This window comes from Erpetoichthys calabaricus, chromosome 5, assembly GCF_900747795.2.
Source record: "Erpetoichthys calabaricus chromosome 5, fErpCal1.3, whole genome shotgun sequence".
In the NCBI taxonomy this organism is placed as follows: Eukaryota; Metazoa; Chordata; class Cladistia; order Polypteriformes; family Polypteridae; genus Erpetoichthys; species Erpetoichthys calabaricus.
Genome location: NC_041398.2, coordinates 219627183 through 219649914, shown reverse-complemented (window position 1 = coordinate 219649914; position 22732 = coordinate 219627183). Strand labels below are relative to the sequence as shown.

Below are 22732 nucleotides of genomic sequence, written 5' to 3'. Positions count from 1 at the left end.
AGGGTTCAAATCATTTGGATGATATCCTTGGAAAGAAAAAAAATCTACGATATAAAAGCCTTACATTGCACAGACTAACAAGCCATAAAATTAAATAAGGTCTGAGATTGGCAATGATTGGTTTCTAATTAAGCAATTGGGTTGGAATGAAAACCTGTAGCCACTGCGGCTCACCAGGACCGACGTTGCCTACCCCTGTTTTACATCTTATTGCTAATAAGGAGCAATTAAAACACTGAATGCAGCAGTTTAAGATTGAAATAAGCAATTAAGGTTGGAGAACCTTAACAAGCGAGACCACTAAAATGAAGCATTAAAATGTCACTTAGGCAATATGTGCTTCATCAGCAATAATTGAGTTCTCGTTAAGGAACTGGGTTGGAACAAAAACCTGCACATACTGTGGCACTCCAGGACCGACGTTGCCTACCCCTGTTCTAGGGTATTCTGTATTGCTTGATGTGAGAAAAAATAATTTCAACAATTTTAGCACAAAGCAGCAAAATATCCAAATGTGAAAAAGTGAAGGGGTTTGAATACTTTCTGAAGGTACTGTACAACAAGAACACAATTACAAGAGAGTAACCCGACCACATTTGCATACATGCATAAACATAACAAAACCATGGCAACATAAAAGTGTTCCGAATAGAGAGATGTCCAGGGGATAATGGGGAAGAAGAAAACAAAAGTCCAAATTGACAGTGTTTCTGAAGAAAGTAAAACACTGGGGGTTCAGGGTTCTTTATGATGAGCAAACACCTAAGTGTCAGTTATACTGGTGGATCCTGTCTATCCCTGGAGTTTGGAAAAAATCTGAAAGTTCATTGCAGGTGTTTAAAATAAAAAAAGTGAATGTCCTCTATTTCCAACTTTTTTCAGTAGCCTGCTGACTTTAATCCTGCTTGAGCATCATTGATTAAATTGATGATGTTGTTTGGCAGTGCAGACTCCACTAAAGATCTTGGCAGCATCCCTCCAAGGTCAGGCTGAATGAAGATAGTAAGCCGGGAGTGCCCAGGGGACCTGTTATGTTAGAAAAGTGAAGCAAACTGTCAGTGATTATTTTTGAGCAGGAAGAAAGGAAAAGTATATGGCAACTGTATGTATTTTCTTTCACAGCCTTTAACCAGCTTCTCAACTCCACAGAATCTCAGTGGAGAAAGCTGCACTGTTTAGAGTTGGATTTAGGTATCTGCAATGATTTTAAAGCTTCAGCTACTTTCTAATCACAACGTTTCAGCAAATAACATGGTGGTTAGATAGCTGATCTGCTTGTTTAAGGGAGAATGTTCACTCTGATCATTCTTTGGCTCCTCACAGTCAGATCAACTTGAGCAGGTTGATCAGTTGCATAGGATTTCTAAATAGTGTGGGTTAAACCTTTTGTCCAAACTAATCCTCACTCTTTTAGTTGTGTTGTTTAATCAAAATATTAATAAAACAGTTTTCGTTTTTTGTTAATCTTGAGAAATGTTTAATTTAGACTGCCTGTAAACCTTTTTAGATTAGAGTTATTCTAGTATTTTACAATTTTAACACATTTTGATTCATATGATAAATGAAGACTACGGTTTCAAACTGATGTTGTAGATTTTATTTCTCCAATGACTACACTCTTGAGTCATCATTTACCTACAGTAATCACAAGATTTAATTAATCCTGTACTGGAATGCAGTTAATTATTTTGCTAAGTACACTGTAGTAGAGCTTCTTATGGTAGAAATTAGAAATACAGTCATGGCCGAAATTATCGGCACCCCTGGAATTTTCCTTGAAAATGCACCATTTCTCCCAGAAAATTGATGCAATTACAAATGTTTTGGTATACACATGTTTATTTCTTTATGTGCATTGGAACAACATAAAAAAACAGGAAAAAAAGCCAAATCTGACATCATGTCACACAAAACTCAAAAACCAGGCTGGACAAAATTATTGGCACCCTCACCTTAATATTTGGTTGCACGCCCTTTGGAAAAAATAACTGAAATCAAGCGCTTCCTATAACCATCAACAAGCTTGTTACACCTCTCAACTGGAATTTCCAACTACTCTTCTTTTGCAAACTGCTCAAGGTCTCTCAGATTTGAAGGGCGCCTTCTCCCAACAGCAATTTTGAGATCTCTCCATAAGTTTTCAATCGGATTTAGATCCAGACTCATTGCTGGCCACTTCAGAACTCTCCAGCGCTTTGTCTTCAACCATTTCTGGGTGACTTTAGAGGTATGTTTGGGGTCATTGTCCTGCTGGAATACCCAAGACCTCTGATGCAGACCCAGCTTTCTGAAACTGGGCCCTACATTGCGCGCCAATATCTTTTGGTAGTCTTCAGATTTCATGATGCCTTGCACACAGTCAAGGCATCCAGTGCCAGAGGCAGCAAAACATCCCCAAAACATCTTAGAACCTCCACCATGTTTGACTGTAGGTACTGTGTTCTTTTCTTCGTAGGCCTCATTCCGTTTTCTGTAAACAGTAGAATGATGAGCTTTACCAAAAAGCTCTACCTTGGTCTAATCTGTCCACAAGACGTTCGCCCAGAAGGATTTTGGCTTCCTCAAGTACATTTTGGCAAACTCCAGTCTGGCTTTTTTATGTTTCTGTGTCAGCAGTGGGGTCCTCCTGGCTCTCCTGCCATAGCATTTCATTTCGTTCAGATGTCAATGGATAGTTCGAGCTGACACTGTTGCACCCTGAGTCTGCAGAACAGCTTGAATATGTTTTGAAGTTGATTGGGGCTGTTTATCCACCATTCGGACTATCCTTCGTTGCAGTCTTTTATCAATTTTTCTCTTCCGTCCACGTCCAGGGAGATTAGCTACAGTGCCATGTGTTGTGAACTTCTTGATTATGTTGCGCACAGTGGACAAAGAAACATTAAGATCTCTGGAGATGGACGTGTAGCCTTGAGATTGTTGACATTTTTCCACAGTTTTTGTTCTCAAGTCCTCAGACAGTTCTCTGCTCTTCTTTCTGTTCTCCATGCTTAGTGTGGCACACTCAGACACACAACAGAAAGGTTGAGTCAACTTTTCTCCATTTTAACTGGCTTCAGGTGTGACTGCTATATTGCCAGCACCTGTTTCTTGCCAAAGGTGAGTTCAAACGAGCATCATATGCTTGAAATAAAACGATTTACCCACAATTTTGAAAGAGTGCCAATAATTTTGTCGGCCCATTATTTGAGTTCTGTGTGACATGATGTCAGATTTGGCTTTTTTTCTCTGTTTTTTTGTGTTGTTCCAGTGCACATAAACGAAATAAACATCTATATACAAAAACATTTGTAATTGCAATAATTTTCTGGGAGAAATGGTGCATTTTCTGGGAAAATTCCAGGGGTGCCGATAATTTCGGCCATGACTGTATATATGGTATAGAAATAAAGACTGTTCTAAATTACTTAAAATTTAAAAATGTCAGCAGAATATGTATATTCAGATATAATGTTCCCTTGATATTTTCCTCAAATAATTAATGCCACAGTTGATTGTTCCTATGCATAATGAAACCATCATCCTGGGTGTGAGGTTTGCATGTCTTCCTTGTGTCTACATTTCTTTGCTCTTCTGATACTTCTTTTTTCCTTCCATATTCCAAAAGACTTATATGTTAAGGCCATGTGACATTACGTGACTTTTCCAGTCGTCATTTGTGCTGATCTCACCCCTGTTGAAGGTGGTGAGCACTAGCTCACTCGTTTCTTTGGTAATTCTTTATCAGTACTTATTAAAAGATGTACTTACTGTGGTAAAGATGAACACACATATCCACAGGGATTGTTGTAACCACGCACACATGAAGGAGACGGGAGGCATGCCTGGTAGTCAATACTTCTAGCTGAAAAGCAAAGCAGAACTAGGCATCAAATGAGAAAGTTCCTAAAATGAAAAGACTTTCTTATCACTGTACTAGTAATGAAAAAAACTCCACCTCCGGAACCATGTTGTAGGTTTTTTTTGGACAAGGTCTGAAAAGCAAATAAGGCAACAGTAACTTTTGAGTTGAAATTTGGATTACAGTATATGAACATTTGTGATATATTTTAGGAAGAACTGCAAAGAAATGTTTGCATGGTACTTATCAAGAATCTGAGGGTTTGTCTTGACATCTTTGAAAATGTTATTGATGGGACCCATTCATAGCCAAAAATGGCGAGGAAAGCTATTAAGAATAGCACCTTACATAAAATACTAACTGGAAAAACTTTGCATGTGAAGGACAGTTATTAGTAGGCCAAGCATTACTTTGTAATCTGTGGCTGAAATTCTGGATGGTGTGTAGGACGAGTTTGTTAAGGCCATGCAGGGTGACTGCCATGCTGATTCAAATTCCCGGCAGATGGCTCAGGTAAGGTAGGCAGGATATCACTCGGGCTGTTCCCAACTAGAGCCAGGCAACCTTGAGGTCAAGAAAGCGCCTCTAAACATTACCAGAAACATCTTACAGGACTGGCCCCATTTCTTGGGCTGTGGTTATTGAGGTGGTTAAAATCTCAGAGCAGGAAGGCTAAAGGAAAAGATGAAATTTAGGGCAGAAATACTGAAACTAGTAGATTCTGGTGGGGGGTATTGGATAATATGCCTCTTTAGTGTTGTGTGGAAAGCTGGAAGAATATGTGAGCAATAGCATAATACAGAGGTCGCTCCTGTTTTTAAATCATGAGACAAGGGATTGTGTTCCTGTTATTCAGGGATTACACTCCTCAGTCAGTTTGGGAAAGCCTGTGTCAAGATACTGAAATAGAGACTTGTGGGTGAAAGTCAGATCCAGGATGAGAAATGCAAATTTTGCTCCAGCTGTGAAATAATGTAGCAAATCTTTGTCCTTGCACCAAGATTGGAGGGTTATCCAGTCTCGTCTACATATTTTGTGGGCTATGACCATATCCTTATGGTATCTTTTGAAACTTATTAGAAGAATATGCAGTCCTGGGACCACTGCTGCATGCCACTTAGTTCCTAGAATGGTATTTTCATTCTTGGTAGCAAGTAGAATCCATTTAAAAAGTGGGCAGAAATCTGTGATTTTCCATTTGCGATATTCATGGACAAGAGTCAAATCAGAAGAGTAGCCTGGACAGTATCCAATTTGAGGACGTGAGGGTTGTGAGTTTCCTATTTGCAGATCATGTTGTCCTTTAGTCTTATCTGCCTGGGATCTTTTCAGCTCTTTGCAGCACACTATGATATACTGTAGCTGGGAAGAGGATTAAGACCTCCAAATGTGTGGGCACAGTCCTCTCTTTCCTGGAAAAAGTGGCTTGCATTTTGTAAATAAGGGGAAGGTTGGCAGCTGCCCACAATTAAGAATTTCTCTTCTTTCTTTGTGATAGGTAAGTGGACACTGTATTAATAATGTTTCCACAAAGTTTATTTATGCTTAGTTTTCTGATACATAGAGGCACATTATTGTTTTTATTAAAGCAGAATCTTTAGGAAACTGTATAAAAATAGAAAATTTCCTATTCAAGCCTCCAAGACTGTTAAAAATGTAAAAAATTAATAATGCTTTACAGTCCTTCAACAGAACAACTTTGATTGGTTTGATTAACATTTAACATACTGTATACATGACTAAACTCAATAATATAATATTCTCACACCTGATTAAACCAATTCAGGGTTGGCAGGTCCTGGGTACAAGGCAAACCTGGATGGGAATCAAGACCACTGAAAGGCCCACTCATGCACACACTACACAAGACCCAGTTTGTTGTTTAATTTTCTGTTACTTGCACCAATCTTCAGTCATCTACCTTAAATCATTCAATAACTTAAATACACCATTGAGATACTCACAGTTTGTTGTTATAATGCCACCCTCATACTTCTTAATTTTGACAAGGTCGACAAAGTCTCTTGAAGAAATTAATCCCATGCCATAACTGTGGGTTACCGTGTGGCATATAACTGTGTCCTGTAAATGTACATGCATTACCAATCACAATAAGCACTTGTTAGTTTTAGGAAACAATGAACACAAACCATTTTTTAAGACTTTTAAAACAGGTTATGTTTACTTACACCGTCTGTATCTTGCTACAGTAGTGATCAATAAGATAAAATGGTGAAGAAAAGTAAGCAAAGCTGGAACCCTGGTCTACACAGGCAGAAGCATGGTCTTCTTTCATTGTAGTTTAGTCATTACTGTAGAGCTGTGTGGTGGCCCAGTGGTTAGCATCTGGTTTCTGGTCAGGCAAAGGGGGACTGCCTGTGTAGTCTGTATGATGTTTTTTTTTTTTTCTTCAAGTTGTTGGGACTTTCCATCCACTAACTAACGACTCCAAATTGGTCCATTAGAAGTAACCATGAGTGTGTTCGTGGGTGCACCCTATGACGGGATGGCGTTCTATTCAGAGTTGGTGTTTGCTGTACACCATTTGATGCCTGCATACACTCTGCTCAACTGTAGGCTTCAACTTGATGGATAAAATTAAACATTGGTTTGGTTTGTATAATGCATTTTGCGTTTCAGCTCAAACTGAAAGCCACTACATATAATCATGTCAAACTGACTAGCTGAACTGTTAACATTGGGAATAGAAAGTAAAGTCCTGGCTTTTACTATTAAAGGAATACTCCACACCATTTTTTTTTACATAATTTTATACTTCTGGAAAACTCTGTGCAGTCCATGAGCAGGAAATATGCTTTGGAAGTGAATATTAACCTCTCCTCCTTATTCATTCAAGAAGAAGACTTTTTTGCCATTATATAACATACAACAAAATTTCCCTTAAAAATGCACCTATGTAAAAAATTTAAAATAGATAACTAAAAATACAAAAGGTAAAAAACACATAAAATAAAATTATAGTTAAATGAGTTATAAATTATAGTCATATGAAAAAGTTTGGGAACCCCTCTCAACCTGCATAATAATTTACTTTCAAAAAAATTGGCTGTGCAAAAATGTGGGTCCCCTTGTAATTTTGCTGATTTGAGATGCATGTCACTGCTCAGTACTGATTACTTGCGACACCAAATTGGTTGGATTAGCTCAATTAAGCCTTGAACTTCATAGACTGGTGTGTCCAATCATGAGAAAAGGTATTTAAGGTGGCCAATTACAAGTTGTGCTTCCCTTTGACACTCCTCTGAAGAGTGACAGCATGGGATCCTCAAAGCAACTCTCAAAAGATCTGAAAACAAAGATTGTTGAGTCTCATGGTTTAGGAGAAGGCTACAAAAAGCTATCTCAGAGGTTTAAACTGTCAGTTTCAACTGTAAGGAATGTAATCAGGAAATGGAAGGCCACAGGCACAGTTGTTGTTAAACCCAGCAGGTCTGGCAGTCCAAGAAAAATACAGGAGCGGCATATGCACAGGATTGTGAGAATGGTTACAGACAACCCACAGATCACCTCCACAGACCTGCAAGAACATCTTGCTGCAGATGGTGTATCTGTACATCGTTATACACTTCAGCGCAATTTGCACAAAAAACATCTGTATGGCAGGGTGATGAGAAAGAAGCCCTTTCTGCACTCACGCCACAAACAGAGTCACTTGTTGTATGCAAATGCTCACTTAGACAAGCCAGATTCATTGTGGAACCAAGTGCTTTGGACTGATGAGACAAAAATTGAGTTATTTGGTCATAACAAAAAGCGCTTTGCATGGCGGAAAAACACTGCATTCCCAGAAAAACACCTGCTACCTACTGTCAAACTTGGTGGAGGTTCCATAATGCTGTGTGGCTAGTTCAGGGACTGGGGCCCTTGTTAAAGTCGAGGGTCGGATGAATTCAACCCAATATCAACAAATTGTTCAGGATAATGTTCAAGCATCAGTAACAAAGTTGACGTTACGCAGGGGTTGGATATTCCAAAAAGACAATGACCCAAAACACAGTTCGAAATCTACAAAGGCATTCGTGCAGAGGGAGAAGTACAATGGCCGTCACAGTCCCCTGACTTGAATATCATCGAAAATCTATAGGATGATTTGAAGCAGGCTGTCCATGCTCGGCAGCCATCAAATTTAACTGAACTGGAGAGATTTTGTATGAAAGAATCGTCAAAAATACCTCCATCCAGAATCCAGACACTCATCAACGGCTACAGGAGGTGTCTAGGGGCTGTTATATTTGCAAAAGGAGGCGCAACTAAGTATTGATGTAATATATCTGTTGGGGTGCCCAAATTTATGCACCTGTCTAATTTTGTTATGATGCATATTGCATATTTTCTGTTAATCCAATAAACTTAATGTCACTGCTGAAATACTACTGTTTCCATAAGGCATGTCATATATTAAAAGGAAGTTGCTACTTTGAAAGCTCAGCCAATGATAACAAAAATCCAAAGAATTAAGAGGGGATCCCAAACATTTTCATATGACTGTATATTACAAATTAAAGGTAAATCAGTACTACCCATAAAGCATGCATTGCACAGTGTGACTCCCAACAGGTCTTACAATCCCACTTGGTTGTGCAGTGATTGATTCAACCGCACTAATGCACAGGGATAAAAACTGTTCTTGAGCCGCACTGTGTGGGCTTTAATTGTTGTGTAGCACCTCCCAGAGATCAGCAGGGTAAACAGATGGAAACCAAGGTGAAAAGGATCCTTTAAAATATTTGGTTTTGTTCAAAAAACAGCAGATGTTCTATATGTTTTCCAGTGTGGGGAGCTGGGTGCCAATGATTTTCTGGGCTACTTTAATAATTCTCTGGAGTGACTGTGTGTCTTCAGCTGTACTGCTGACATACCAGATAGTAATAACGCAAGTGAGCGTACTCCCTGTTGCACGCCGATAGAATGGCACTAATAACTGATATGTGTCTTTTTCAATATCCTTAAAGGGTACAATCGTTTCTGTGCCTTTTTGATTACTGCCGCTGTGTATGTCTCAGAGATGTGGATTTGAAGATATTTAAAGGACACTCTCACCACAGGTTCTCCATTAATTGAAATTGGCCCGATTAGCTGTTGTCTGTGATTCCTGAAGTCCACAACAAGCTCTTTTCTTTTCTTTTTGTTAAGTTCCAGATTGTTTGAGGCAGATCACTGAGCAACATTCTTAACCTCCTCTCTGTGGGTTGTCATCGTCTATGTTTTTGATGAGACCCATAACAGCTGTATCATCTACAAATTTTATGATGGTAGTTAGTCAAGAGTTCTGTCAGCAATTCAAAAGTGTGTTCGTCTGTAGATACAATTCCTGCTCACGCACAACACTGAGTTGTCCAGGGGTATTTACATAGCAAAATTTTGGCAAAAAATGTCTGCACTTTGCACATTGTGAGCATACAACTAGATTACTGACATGTGGATTATGCATCATGAGATTTTTTTCATGAATGTTTTTGTTACTGTTTGCTGGTGTTCTGCATGGTCCACCATAGTTAGAGTTTTATCATAAACTTTGTTATCTCAGTTCTGTATAAAAACATTTTTTCCTTCATAACTGCTAACTACATTGGGTAACAAACATATAAACAATACAATTTTTGGTGAAGTATTCCTTTAATGGAGACAATTGACAAATTGTCTGATTATGGAAGTGATTAATTGGAATGTCACCATACATGGCTATAAAAATGTAATTCTTAAACAGTTTGTTTGCTGCCATTTTATTTCATACCCTTACACCGGTTATGGCATCTTAATTCTGCAAAACTGATCTCTGCTTAACTTTTGGGTGACTGCACACTATTTAAAACTCTGCCAAGTAATGTTAGCCACTGTCATTAAATGATTCCTTCTGCTATATATGTTTTCTACCTTATCTTTAAGGTAAACACTCTATCTTGGAAGTATCAAATATGAAGAGGGCTGTTGGCCTGCAGTTGGCCACATTTACATACACTTGCTTACATTGAACCTACATAAAGGAGCCAAACCGTTCAACAGTATTCATCAGTAGGAACAATCTGTTATTACTGGAGAACAAAATCGAGGGCTGCAGACTGGAGATTCCCCACAAGGGCAGACAAGCTGAGAATCAAACAAGAGAAGCAAACACTGCACCTTAATGCCACCCCAGTGATCAGTTTATCTTACTTATTTATTGTTTAAATTCTGTTTTTTTTTCTCAGTAATTTAGTGTAAAAATTCCAATGTATGTTGGACGATTTTTGGAACTCCCTATTGGCTGTATTTTCTGTAATGTCTTTGATTATGTCATTATAAAATGAATTACCCAGAACAGTATAAACGGAATTCCCCAGAACATTTTTAAATAGATTATTCTCAAATAAACCCCCAATGATAGACTGGCATCTGTGAGATGGGGTGACCAGGGAGGAGAACGAATGTTTACTTCTGGTACTGAAAACACAAAAATGCTGGTACCATACTGTTTTAAGCATTGGGTTTTTGGTTCTTTTTCAGTGCTCAGCACTAACCCAAGCTCTGCCTGGGCTTTGATACTGATGACAGAAAAATGTGTTCCCACTGTATAGTAAGATGTAATGGAGAATCACGGAGTGACGGTGCGTGAAATAGCAGACAATGTAGGGACTGGTTATGGGTCATTTGAATCCTGTCTTTGTGAATGATTAAACATGAACATTGGGTTCTTAGAATGTTGTTCCCTAAAATAAAGCATCACTGCACATACTGTTGCAAAGACAATGTCAAGCTAATGAATTTGGACTAAAAAAAATTTAGGTCACTGTGTTCCAGAAGCCAAACAACATGAAAAGAATGGAAGCTTGGTAGCTGCCCAACATCAAAGAAATTCAAGGTCCAAGCCAGTGCCTGAATGATCATTGCACAAGAATTATGACTTTAAGGCCTAATCCATGTTGATTACATACCTCAGTGACCAACCTAACTGGTCAATATTACACTCATTTGCTTTGCAGTTTACAGAAGTCAGTCACTGAAATGTATAAAATTGTCCACTGTCTTCCTTCTACTTTATGACAATGTCCATCGTCAAACTACATATGCTACAAAGGCTGCTAAGTGAAATTGTGGATTCAAGGAAATGCCACAACCACCTTGTTCTCCAGACCTGCTCCTGTGTGACTGTCACCCATTCCTCAATCTGAAAGGCTCCCACCATGAGAAACACTATGCCAATGGTAAAGATGTCAAGTTATCTACAGATGATTGGTTCTTTATCAAGACAGTGTTTTGATTGGCAAAGAAACATTTTTTGGCAACTAGTATTATTGTCTGAGGGAATTATGACAAATAAAACTTTTTTGGTGGTTCTGTTAATAGGTCAGAATTAAAATCTGTTCATCGCCCCCAGAAATAGTCCTTGCAAATGGCAGACAGCCATTCAAATGGGTGAAACTTGGTCCAAGTTTTATTTGATAAGTTCTTCAGACTAATACAATTGGTACATGAGGTCTTAAAGTAAAATGATTTATCTCAAGAAAATTTGTGGTTTGCTCAACAAATTATTTTCTGGCAAAGCAACCACAAGACCAGCTACAAAATGGACACAGTTCATCATGTTGAGCGATTACACCAAAAGAAAAATTCCCAATTTCCTCTTACAAGAGCTCAGTCAAAAAAAACAGTAGACAGAACAAACTGCAAGGACTATAAATAATGTTAATAAATAATGACACTTTACAATATACTAGGCTAACCCGCCTTTTAAGGCGACCGACTTTTATCCTCAATTTGTGTGCGCTCCATGTGTACATCGGGCATGTAAGTGTAGGGAATGAGAACATCAAAGTGCCCATTCATAACATCTCCCAAAAACCTAAGTTTTTTTTATCCCCTCGAGTGCCTGTCCAAACTTGGAGTGTAGGACTCCATAATAATATACTCGAAACTCATAGGGGAACAACTCTCCCGCTGCCATTAGCTCAGAAATGGTACCATAAGTTTGAGACTTCGACATTTCAGTGAGATACTGAAGCTCATTTGTATAAGAGATTCCTGACGGCATCATTGTAAATGGCTGAAAGCTTGACCGATTACTTAAAACATGTCGTACAATGTCAGCCTGAATCTGTACCGCTAAAGACAGAGTTTCATGCACTAAATAAACTATAGATGAGAATAAGCAAGCACCATCTCCCCTGATATTTACTATGCAGTGAGGCATTTGTACTCCATCAACATTAATTATTTCTAGAGACATAATTTTGTCTATTTTTCCAGCGCATCGCGCACAAAAGCAAGGGAACAATGGGAGCACCAGAACTCTGCTCACATCGCGCCGCTTCGTATCACAAGCCGCAAGTAGTAAGTCTGTGATAAGTGGAATACCGCTACGCTTTGCACTCACGGGACGGAAGGACAATCCCGACCGCTTTTATATAGTAGGATTTCACTATGTTCTGAAAACTGCTGTCTCATTAGTCCAGGAACAGTTATCATTTATGAGATTTAAGGAATGGTCTAATTTTTCTACAGCAACAGATTACTCAGATCTGTTCCACTATTTCTTGAAAGCATTGTGTTTTCTATTGGAAGATGACAAGTTAAACTGAATTATAATTGTTGTACCTCATCAAGTCTCTCTAATATACTGTAGGACTTCAGAGCTTTGTCCCATTTCATCCTATACTCCGGCAGGTACATGAACGGAATGATTTTCTCAGGTATGTCCTCTATTATACCTTCCCCACGGTATCTAAAATAAAAAAGACAGACTTTTTTCAGACTCTATAAAGCTATCAAGTAATTATGAGCAATTATATTTCAGCATTTCAGAGATTAATGATTAGAGATTGTCATGTAGATGATGGGAGAAAAGCGAAACTGGATAAATTAATGTTCACCTCTGTACTCTAAGAAAGCTTTAAATCAATTAGTTCTAATTTACAAAAAAGATTTATAAAATAAAGCTTTTTTTGCAAAGAATCTGGACTCCACCTATCTACAGTGATATGAAAAGGTATTGGCTCAGTTTCTACACTAAGAGAGTGATTTGTGTTTGTAGGTTGCAGTCAACTTTTGGTGTGTACTGTAATCAAACAAGAAAAAATAATGATGTTATCTTAATTAAAGAAATAAATCAGAGTGGGAAGTGGACATGAGTGGGCACTATGAGTACTGCGCTGTCCATGGTTGGTTTCTGCCTTGTGACCAAATCTGTCAGAATATTTTTTACACCATAGTGTTTTGTTAGGTTTAAATACCCCGATTAACAACAGGATTCATTTTTGTCCTAACTAATGTTGGACCACAGCATCCGAGTGAAGTTACCAGCACACGTTTTACATGCTTATCATGTCAAAATGAAAAACAAAATCCTACAAACTTCCAGAAAAAAACATGTAGTTGATGTTTATCAGTCTGGGAAGAAATATCAACTGTCTGGGGCTCCACTGAAGTACAGTTAGAGCCATAATGCAGGCAGTGTGATGTAACGGCTGAGCACTGGACTTCAAAACAAAGAGTTGCAGGTTGAATTCTTGTCTCAGCATCGCTGTGAGACTCTCTCTGAATCAATTGGAGCCTTTGCTCCAAATGTAAAAAATATTTATAAGCGGTTATAAAATATCGAGGTATTTTAAGCTGTCTTAGATAAAGGTGATGGGTAAAATAATAATGTATAAATGCAGAAAGACTACCTCAAGAACAAAACAGACCTCCAGTGCTCAGACAGAAAACGGCTTAGCAACTGAAAGTCAGCATCCATCATCTGACCTCCACTTAGACAATTGAGAACAACATGTTCAAATGTTTGCTGAACTGTGCGTGAGTAATCATTCACTTTTGTGTTATGCACTAGCTGAAAATTCAAACCTCCTGTCCTGAAATAAAAGGGAATTGAAAGGGGTGACGTCCACTGATATAATGAGCAACATCATTATGAATTCTGGACACGTAGGCGCTAAGTACTGGGGAATTACCAATAAAGGCTGTCATGGACGGCAAAAATAAGGACCTGTTGATAATATGTATATGTTCCTCCAGTCCTCAAATAAAAGGAGCTTCAAGAGCCCTGACACAGTGACATTCACTTGAATAATGGGGGGGCAAAGTCCTGTTGGAGTTTCAGGTGTAACAATACACTAAAAGTCAATTCTTGTGGATACAAACCATGGAGCTGTTGATGATGTATGTGTTGTATAATATTTATCCTCATACTTCTTGTGTATGTTCAGACTGATCTGATTTGGTGTGTACAGCAGTGCCTTGCTCTCTCACTGTAGCTGGCAGTGACCCGAGGTTGTGGGTTGTGTTGTTTTTCATGATTAAACGGTGTGTATAACTTCATTGTGTGAGCACAGTGTAAGTTAAAGTAACTACAGGTAACTGTCAGTCTTCATCACACCTGCATTCTGTATCATTGGCGTGTGGTATATGCTTCACTGTGAGCAGTGATCATGAGTGTAGTTTCTCTCTTCGGCCTAATGGTGCGTATCATGGTGTTTTGAGGTGAAGGTCGTAGGTTGATCTTACTGCCCCTCCATTCTTCTCAGACATACAACATCCTTGCTAAGCCATAGTTTTTGTGTCAGCTATGTTGCAGGTATGCAACTGTATATTTTTAGTCAGGTGATGCGTGCTGATGCATCTTTGCTGGCCATAAGAAGGACTCAAAGCCAACTTTCAAAACCACCATGGACCGGACTTAAAAATCATGCATTGCATTGTGTGTGTTATAGCATAAGCTGTTGATTGAGACCAAGATCAAGCTTCAAAGGCCAGGAGTGTGTGAGTTTTTGCATACAACCTTTAGCATTTTACATACAGTATATACTGTATATATGTGTGTGTGTATGTATACTCTCACTAACCACTTTATTAGGTACACCTGTTCAACTGCTATTTAATGCAAATATCTAATCGGCCAATCACGTGGCTGCAACTCAATGAATTTAGGCATGTAGACATTGTCAAGACAACCTCTTGAATTTTACACCAGGCATCAGAATGACGAACAAAGGTGATTGAAGTGACTTTGAACGTGGCATGATTGTTGGTGCCAGATGGGCTGGTCTGAGTATTTCAGAAACTGCTGATCTACTGAGAGTTTCACACACATACATCTCTAGGGTTTATAGAGAATTGTCCGAAAAAGGGAAAATATCCAGTGAGTGCCAGATTTCTGGGTGAAAACTCCTTGTTGATGCCAGAGGTCAGAGGAGAATGGCCAGGCTGGTTAGAGCGGATAGAAAGGCAACAGTAACTCAAATAACCACTTGCTACAACCGAGGTATGCAGAAGAGCATCTCTGAATGCACAACACGTCGAACCTTGAAGCAGATGGGCCTCAGTAGCAGGAGACCACACCAGGTTCCATTCCTGTCAGCTAAAAACAAGCTACAATTCACACAGGCTCACCAAAATTGAACAATAAAACATTGGAAAAATGTTGCCTGGTCTGATGAGTCTCAATTTCTTATGCCACATTTGAATGGTAGGATCAGAATTTAGCAGCAACAACATGAAAGCATGGACTCATCCTGCCTTGTATCAACGGTTCAGGCTGGTAGTGATGGTGTAATGGCATGGGAGATATTTTCTTGGCACAGTTTGGGCCCCTTAGTACCAACTGAGCATTGTTTAAATGCCACAGTCTATCTGAATATTGTTGCTGACCGTGTCCATCCCTTTATAACCACAGTATACCCATCTTCTGATGGCTACTTCCAACAGGGTAATGTGCCATGTCACAAAGCTCAAATCATCTCAAACTGGCATCTTGAACATGAAAATGAGTTCACTGGACTCAAATGGCCTCCACAGTCACAAGATCTCAATCGAATAGACCACCTTTGGGATGTGGTGGAACGAGAGATTTGCATCATGGGTATGCAGCCAAAAAATCTTCAGCCACTGTGAGATGCTATCATGTTAATATGGACCAAAATCCCTGAGGAATGTTTCCAGTACCTTGTCGAATCTATGCCATGAAGAGTTATGGCAATTCTGAAGGCAAAAAGGGGTCCAATACAGTACTAGGAAGGTGTAACTAATAAAGTGGCCAGTGGGAATGAGTGTGTGTATGTGGGTGTGTAAATATATAGATGGAAACAAACTTATTAAAAAATTACACATAAAGTATCTGTTAAACTCATACAGTAGCACAGTGTAATTTAAAGAGAAAGGGTCTGGGATGAATTAGATTACAAGATTAACGCTTGTTATGTGACATTAATGGCTGCATACTGAGCATTTGTCAGATTAAGAAAAAACTGCAAGAGTTTCTTTACAAATCCATCTAGATTGCATATTCATATGATGCTTAGTTGTAAGTTTATAGGGTCTTCCTTGCCTTGAAGGCTATTGCTCACTTCTTTTTTAACGGTCATTATAAAGTTATTGGTAGTGATGAGTTAAATACACTGTTACTACCAACCGAGTCTGCCGCAGGGTCTACGAAGGCCTGATGAAGGTTGGTCTTCATCATTAAATGTTTTGGAATTAATTAGTAACTACAAACAAATGCTAACAATAGTCCACTCAAAACTTTAGGAAAAAAAGAACATTTTTACAGCATACTAAATATTATTCAGAGTTATGGAGGAAGTAAAATCTAAATGTCAGCTCTTTCATACATAAAAGCTTAAAGGTTTGAAAAGCATAGTTGTTTAGTCAATTACTGTACATTGTAATGTTTTGTTTGAGAAAACTGAAATGAATGGCTGCAACTTACAAGTTTCCACCAAACTCAGTTGAAGGTTTCCAGCACACTGTAACATTCCTCTAGATAATAAAAAACAGACCGTTTATTTACCTGTTGCAATACTTTCATTACAAAAGACAAATGGTACAGAAGCATAGGTACAACCATAATGCAGACACTACTTACTGAACCTTTTGCCAAATTCCATCCTGAAGAGTCTTGATTATATGACCAGATCTTGTGGGAAACATTTTCTGCTATCTCTAAAAAATCCATACTTCCTAAAAAAAAAAATAGTGTGGAAAAATAGATATTGGTATATGCCAATTTGTTTTTTAATTTACAAAATTCATGGAATCACAGTTTGTTACTGCAAGCAAAGCTGGTCCAAATGCAAATACTGAATATTTTAGAGGTGTTAACTGTTTCTGAGAAATGGTCCAGCAGAAGGCCGGGATTGCTCTATTGGGGTCTTATGCAAGATTACATTGTGATAACCATTGTGTGTTATTGTGTTATTGTGTTAGGGTTTGGACAGCAGTTGTTATGGCTGCATCAGAGCTCCACAGAAATGACTTCCAATTATGGGGGAGCTAATGTTCATGTGGAGCATTCATTCTGTTCTCTGACTTTGTCTCACATCCACAATGTTATATAGCACATATGAGACAAAACAAAGTTAACCTAATCGTGTGTGGCCACAAGGAACACACTCCAAAATGTATATAGGTTCATCACCTTTCTGAACCTGATTTTTATTCCAATACAGAGTTATGGAGAAGCATCAGCCTTTTCTAGTCACACCAAGTGCAAAGTCAGCAAACAACTTTGGTTGAGACTACAGTACTCACACATGCTTTGGATGCAAAGAAACGACCATGCATGGTACCTAGACTCTTTTCTAATTCAGGATGGTGGGAGCAGAAAATAAAATCAGAATTAATATATAATGCGGAACTTTTGCTGGATTTCCGCTTCATGTATGTGAGTTTTCTCTTAGACATTAGGCAGTTGTACAATTTATCTGTTATGACAAGTTATAAAATTCTGAATGGGCAACACACCATATGATTTATCCTGCTTTACTACATAACATTCAGAAAGAAAATTATACTTACCAAAGAGAACTGTTTAAAAGAATCAATAATGGTAACTGGTATTGTCATTTGTGTATTTCCACATGTTGCACCTGTGAAAATGTTAAAGTAAATGCAAAGAAAGCATCTTTTATTTTTAAAGTTCTTCATTAATAAGTTATTAGCAATAACTAAAGGAAAATATAGAGGGAAGCTAAAGTCCCTCTGGCAGCAGTGGACACTAACTAAAAGCCTACACAACTCCACTTAACAAATCATCATTTCATTAAAGTGTTTTATATTAATACCGTATTACATTTTGTGTTGTAGGGGTGGTAGTTCCAGTGGCGTGCAGAGGATAGAAGATGCCCGGGGCAAACTCCTTGATTGTATGCCCCATAAGATGAGGTGGTATCATGATGAGTGGTAAAGAAAGCAAATTAAATAAGAAATAAACACTTCATTCAAATTAAATATTCATTTAAGTTTGTGTCCCCAAGTTAGATCTCCTCTCCGAAAACAATTATACTACTTTATTTTTTACATCACCTGTGAGGAATTCTTTTTCAATGCTGATTAAAGCCAGGTTGGTCAGACGCTCTTGTGGCATGGAAGATCTCAGATGAGTTTTTATTAATTTCGCATTTGAAAATGATCTTTCACAACTTGCAATTGAAAATGCGATGGTAAGCAGTAATCTGTATGCAATACAAGTCGTGGCTAATGTCAGGAAGGAGTACAGTCGGATATTATTGAATAGAACTTTCCCTCTCTTTCGACAAGTCATAGTCTGGAATTAAATGCAATGATTTACTGTTAAATTATTACTAAACTAAACCTTTCAGCCCATCAGTGTCAGGACTTTGAGTAATGTCTTCCCTGGCGAAAATAAAAATTGATTACTGTAGCTGTAGCTTCTCTTTAAAATCTAATGTAGCTGTATCAATACAGAAAATAAAGTATGCAGGGCTGGCGCCCTTATGAAAGAATTTATACTAGAATTATTGTAGATTTTTTTTTTAATAATAATTCATTGTTTGAAGCCATAATTAAAAATAATTAAATATTTTAATGTATAGTTGTCACTGTTTATTACAGTGCCTGATTTTAGTGTGCTTATAAAGTTTGCATGTGAAAGGTCAAGAACCCAACCGGACTCCTGTACATGCAAGAATTCTAACATAACCCAGATTTGCTCTGGCTACACAGACTACATATTTCTCAGACTTGACTGACTAGGCTAGCTTGAAAAAAAAACACGAGAGATGAAATACGTGAGGTAAACTCAGTCTCGGAAAAACACTTCACTGCACCAAGGTTGGACAAGTGACCCTTAACACGTTCACTGCACATAGGGGACTGAAGGAGGGATAGGGAGCGGAGCATCCCTCTCGTGCTGAAGCCCTTTTCAAGGCTGTTTGACTCATGGGTTCAATACCCTGTCCCATATGAAATAAACATAGTTTTCGTAATGTTTTCAAGAGAAGGCCTCTTTCCGCTGTGCGGGGCCCGGTCAGGCCCGGTGCGATCACTTATAGCGCTTAGAAGTCATAGTGCTTCACTGAGAATGAGCTATAATAATTTAAATTTGTTAAAATTTAATTAAAATTCTTTTCGAAACAGGGCTCTCCTAGAGAACAACACTCTTTGGATTGGATGCCTGGGTCTGTCGCCCCCTCAGAACCCCCCCCCCCTGCACGCTACTGGGTAGTTCAATCATGACAAACGTATAAAAAACCCACACTTACCCAAGATGGGTATACATATGCACACTTATTTATTTATTTAAATAATTTGTCAGTTTTTCATTGCACCTTCTATGGAGACTCATGATCTCAAAGTGGTTTAAATTTAATGTAACAAGATATGACAAATTATTACTTATAGCTTTGTGGCTTTCTATTTACCTTGGCTAAAGATAATGTAAACATACTAAAACCATTACTGTTCCACGTGGTGTAAGCAAAAATAGCTATTTAATATTATACAAACATGTGCTATAACTTCACATGCTGCCAACCAAGAAAAGTTTCTGTTAACACCAAAGCCATTAAAGCAGGTATGAGCCATAATAGAGCTGACATTCCACTAGGATTATATAGAGGAGGTTCTTGATTACATTGCTTTGCTAAATTTCACAAAATGATTAATAATAACTAGGATCTCTGCAAATCTTTCACATCAAATAGAAATTACATACTTAACTACATCCAGCTAATTAAAAGGAAGGAACTCTAGACCCTTGAAGATAGTACCAAAGAAAAAACACAAAACCGAGTGCCATTATGAACAATACTGCACATCCTATCTCTGACACACTTAACAGTGAGGTCTTTCAGCCAACAACAAATCATTGAGCAGAAGAGTGTCAAGAAACACTACAGGGGCTCCTTTGTACCACTGACAATATGCCTGTGTAATGCCTCACTGGGAATAGGGCTGCCAAGTCAGACGTTTTCTTTCTTTTGAATTTTCTTCCTTTTTAGTCTTTCTGATGTGTCTCTATATTTATCTATGTATTTATTTATTTAAAGAGCTTCTGTAAAATGCCAAAATATTCCTGGGGACAAATATAGTTCTGCCTATCTGTACAGTGCAAGCAATTAAATGTGGTGTAACATAATTTTCTTAGTTACGCTAGTTTTATAATCAGTGACAACTACAATAAAAGCCAAAGTCTTAACCATTAGCAGCACTTTTAATTATCGTGTCATAAAGTAACCAGGGTTGACTGTAACCTTGCAGCCGTAACAAATGCAGTGGTCATGACTAGGAAATTGCAGGTAAAGACAATGGATGAGAGGGTTGATGAGCAAGTTGAAGTTACTGAAAATAGTTCAGCAGCTGAAGGAGGAAGAGGAGGTACACTTCTAAAAATAACAGTTCTAAAATGTCACTTTACTGGGTTGTGTGGTTCCACGAAGATCCATTTCTTCACAAAAAAAATTAATTGTGAGAAGGGTTCTTTGTAAATTAAATTGGTTCTTAGGGCTTTGAAAAGGTTCATCAACAAAACAGAAAAATGAATGTATAGTAGACTGCCTAGTAGGACACTAACAGATCAAGGAGACTTTAACTGCGAGAGTCCTTTTAAAACCGTAAAGCTATTGGTATTTTACAAATCTGTTATCATCTATTTACGGTTATTTATGGAATCATTACAGATTTAAATAAATAAAGGTTCTTTTTGGAATAAACACTGAACAGCCACATTGGCACCTTAATTTTTACGAATGTAAATGGGTTGGAGAAACCTATTCAGCCATAATAAATTTACAAGAAATTTGTTAATTGTAATGATGTCTGAAGCTACTTCAATAGTTCAATGAAAATAATTGACCTTATTGTAATAACTCTTAAAAACATTTACATTTTTCAACTAGCTTAAGATGGTAGTGTGAAGACAAAACTGATAGTGTGAAGACAAAACTGATGGCTGTTATGATCACGTCCTCTCTTAGGCACCCTAGCATTAAGTATTGATATTGACCAAAATATTCAGCTGAAGTGTGTCAAGAAACAACCCTAGGGCTCCTTTATATCTACAACAGTACTGTACTCCATTATGCCCCACTGTGATTGCACTCTTATCTTTAGCCAAGTCAGACATTTTTGTTCTTTTTTTTGTATTTCTTGTGTGTGTCTGATCCATGTTGTTGTTGCTTTCTGTAATATTTATTTGTTTCTTGAGCTTCTGTAAAATTCTGCTAAATTTCCCCTTGGGACAAATTACTTACCTATCTCTTTTCCCCTTCCCCTCTGAGGGGCAGCTTTGACATCTATTTCTGGAACTGGCAGAGAACAATGGGCATGCCACTTATGAGGATGCTTCAATACCAGGGTAAATCCTGGGTCGAGCAGAGAAACATCAGCAGAAATCTGTTTAACATGGAGTGGCCCCCTGCCCCACATCAGATATTAAACTGATGAGATATGGCACTTGATCTTAGAGCAGAAGTGGCTAAGAAGTGATGACCTGTAGATGGGGCCAGATGGACAAGGGACCCAGACCCAGGACTGGAGCTGTGGCTAACTGACGGATTGCCCAAAGGTGGGTGGCAACTTTGGGGGGCATATGGTCCTTCTCATGACCAGATTGCCTGCACCCTTGAGAAGAAAGCAGTAAGACAGGAATTTGGGCAGCAGGCAAGCAAGCCTTCAGAAATAGATTATTATGCATGTTTGGGTCATTATAACATGAGCAGGCACGAAAGCGCAGTGTGTTTCCAGCAGGGTTGGGGATGTATGGGATATTTCCTCTTATCCATCTCTATGAAGAGTGAGAAGACACCCCCTGCCTGCCAGTCTTTCTGTCTAAAAACATATGCTACAGGTCGCTGGCCTGTGACTGACCGTACACTCGAAGACGTATTGTATGATGCCAGTCATTAGTAACCTGGCAGCCCTTGTCGGTAATACGTCGTACCCCGTGCCCGTCCGGTCGTTCTCCCGTTGATCCAAACACAAATAAACGAGTCTTTTCGTGCGCTTACCTTTACATCATTTTTCATTGTCTACCTGAAGTATAATAAAAGTTCACCACTCTTCGGCTGGATGATGTTTAATTATTCGTCAAAAGAAATAAAACCGCGGCAAGCAGTCAGTGCTGTTCTGACCAATCTCTTCTCATGTCAGTCATGTCATACCATCTACCCGTTTTCCCTGCTTAGCTTCCCGGAGAGGTTAGCTCCAAGTCCTGGTTTATTTTTGTGCCAGTTTTCTGTGCTTAAATATTTAAAGACAACACACCTTATCGTTCAACAACACGGTATTTTTTAGCCGGAGTAGCTTACTGAGAAAGGCAATCTCCGCTTCGATTCCGGTTACAGAACCGACGATCCTCCCTCTATTATCGAATGTTGGATGATTCGCTGGTTTCAGATCCAATTGGGATAAAGTTATGGAGTTGAGATACGCCCACTACAAGTCGTGGACAGCAGGAAAAGGTATACTGTATCCTAAAACACAGTTATTACAGACCACGAGTACTTGCATGCGATATTTGTAACTGAACATCCTTTTCAATGACAATGATATGCTGCCAGCCGAAGGCTCGAATTACTTACATTATTAATTTATTTTATCACGTGTAGCTGGTTTGTTTAAGGGGTATAATAAATTATACATACATCTATATGAAGATTTTTG

The 22732-nt window shown here is 38.5% G+C and overlaps 2 protein-coding genes across 4 annotated transcripts in view; one reads left to right on the top strand and one right to left on the bottom strand.

Annotated features, from left to right (window-relative positions):
* Positions 1-410: 410 nt before the first annotated feature.
* LOC114652261 (stAR-related lipid transfer protein 6-like) lies at positions 411-22423 on the bottom strand. Of its 2 annotated transcripts, none has more exons than XM_051928026.1 (8): positions 22078-22423; positions 17627-17697; positions 16695-16769; positions 16539-16588; positions 12434-12560; positions 5806-5923; positions 3751-3844; positions 411-1026 (listed from the first exon to the last, which is right to left on the bottom strand). In XM_051928026.1, exons 2-8 carry the CDS (start codon positions 17672-17674, stop codon positions 879-881), a joined length of 660 nt encoding a protein of 219 aa, XP_051783986.1. In that variant the 5' UTR covers positions 17675-17697; positions 22078-22423; the 3' UTR covers positions 411-878. The 2 variants fall into 2 exon arrangements, with proteins under 2 accessions (XP_051783986.1, XP_028658401.1); XM_028802568.2 differs by having other exon boundaries at positions 412-1026; positions 16695-16789.
* The window catches only part of c5h18orf54 (chromosome 5 C18orf54 homolog), a 52971-nt gene continuing 35413 nt past the window's right edge, over positions 5175-22732 (top strand). Inside the window, exon 1 of one of the 2 annotated variants that reach the window (XM_028802566.2) lies at positions 5175-5339. The gene's annotated coding sequence lies outside the window, so the exon portion shown is untranslated. Of the gene's footprint in view, positions 5340-21197; positions 21636-22732 lie in introns of those variants that run through there. The other variant, XM_051928019.1, reaches the window with a different exon arrangement.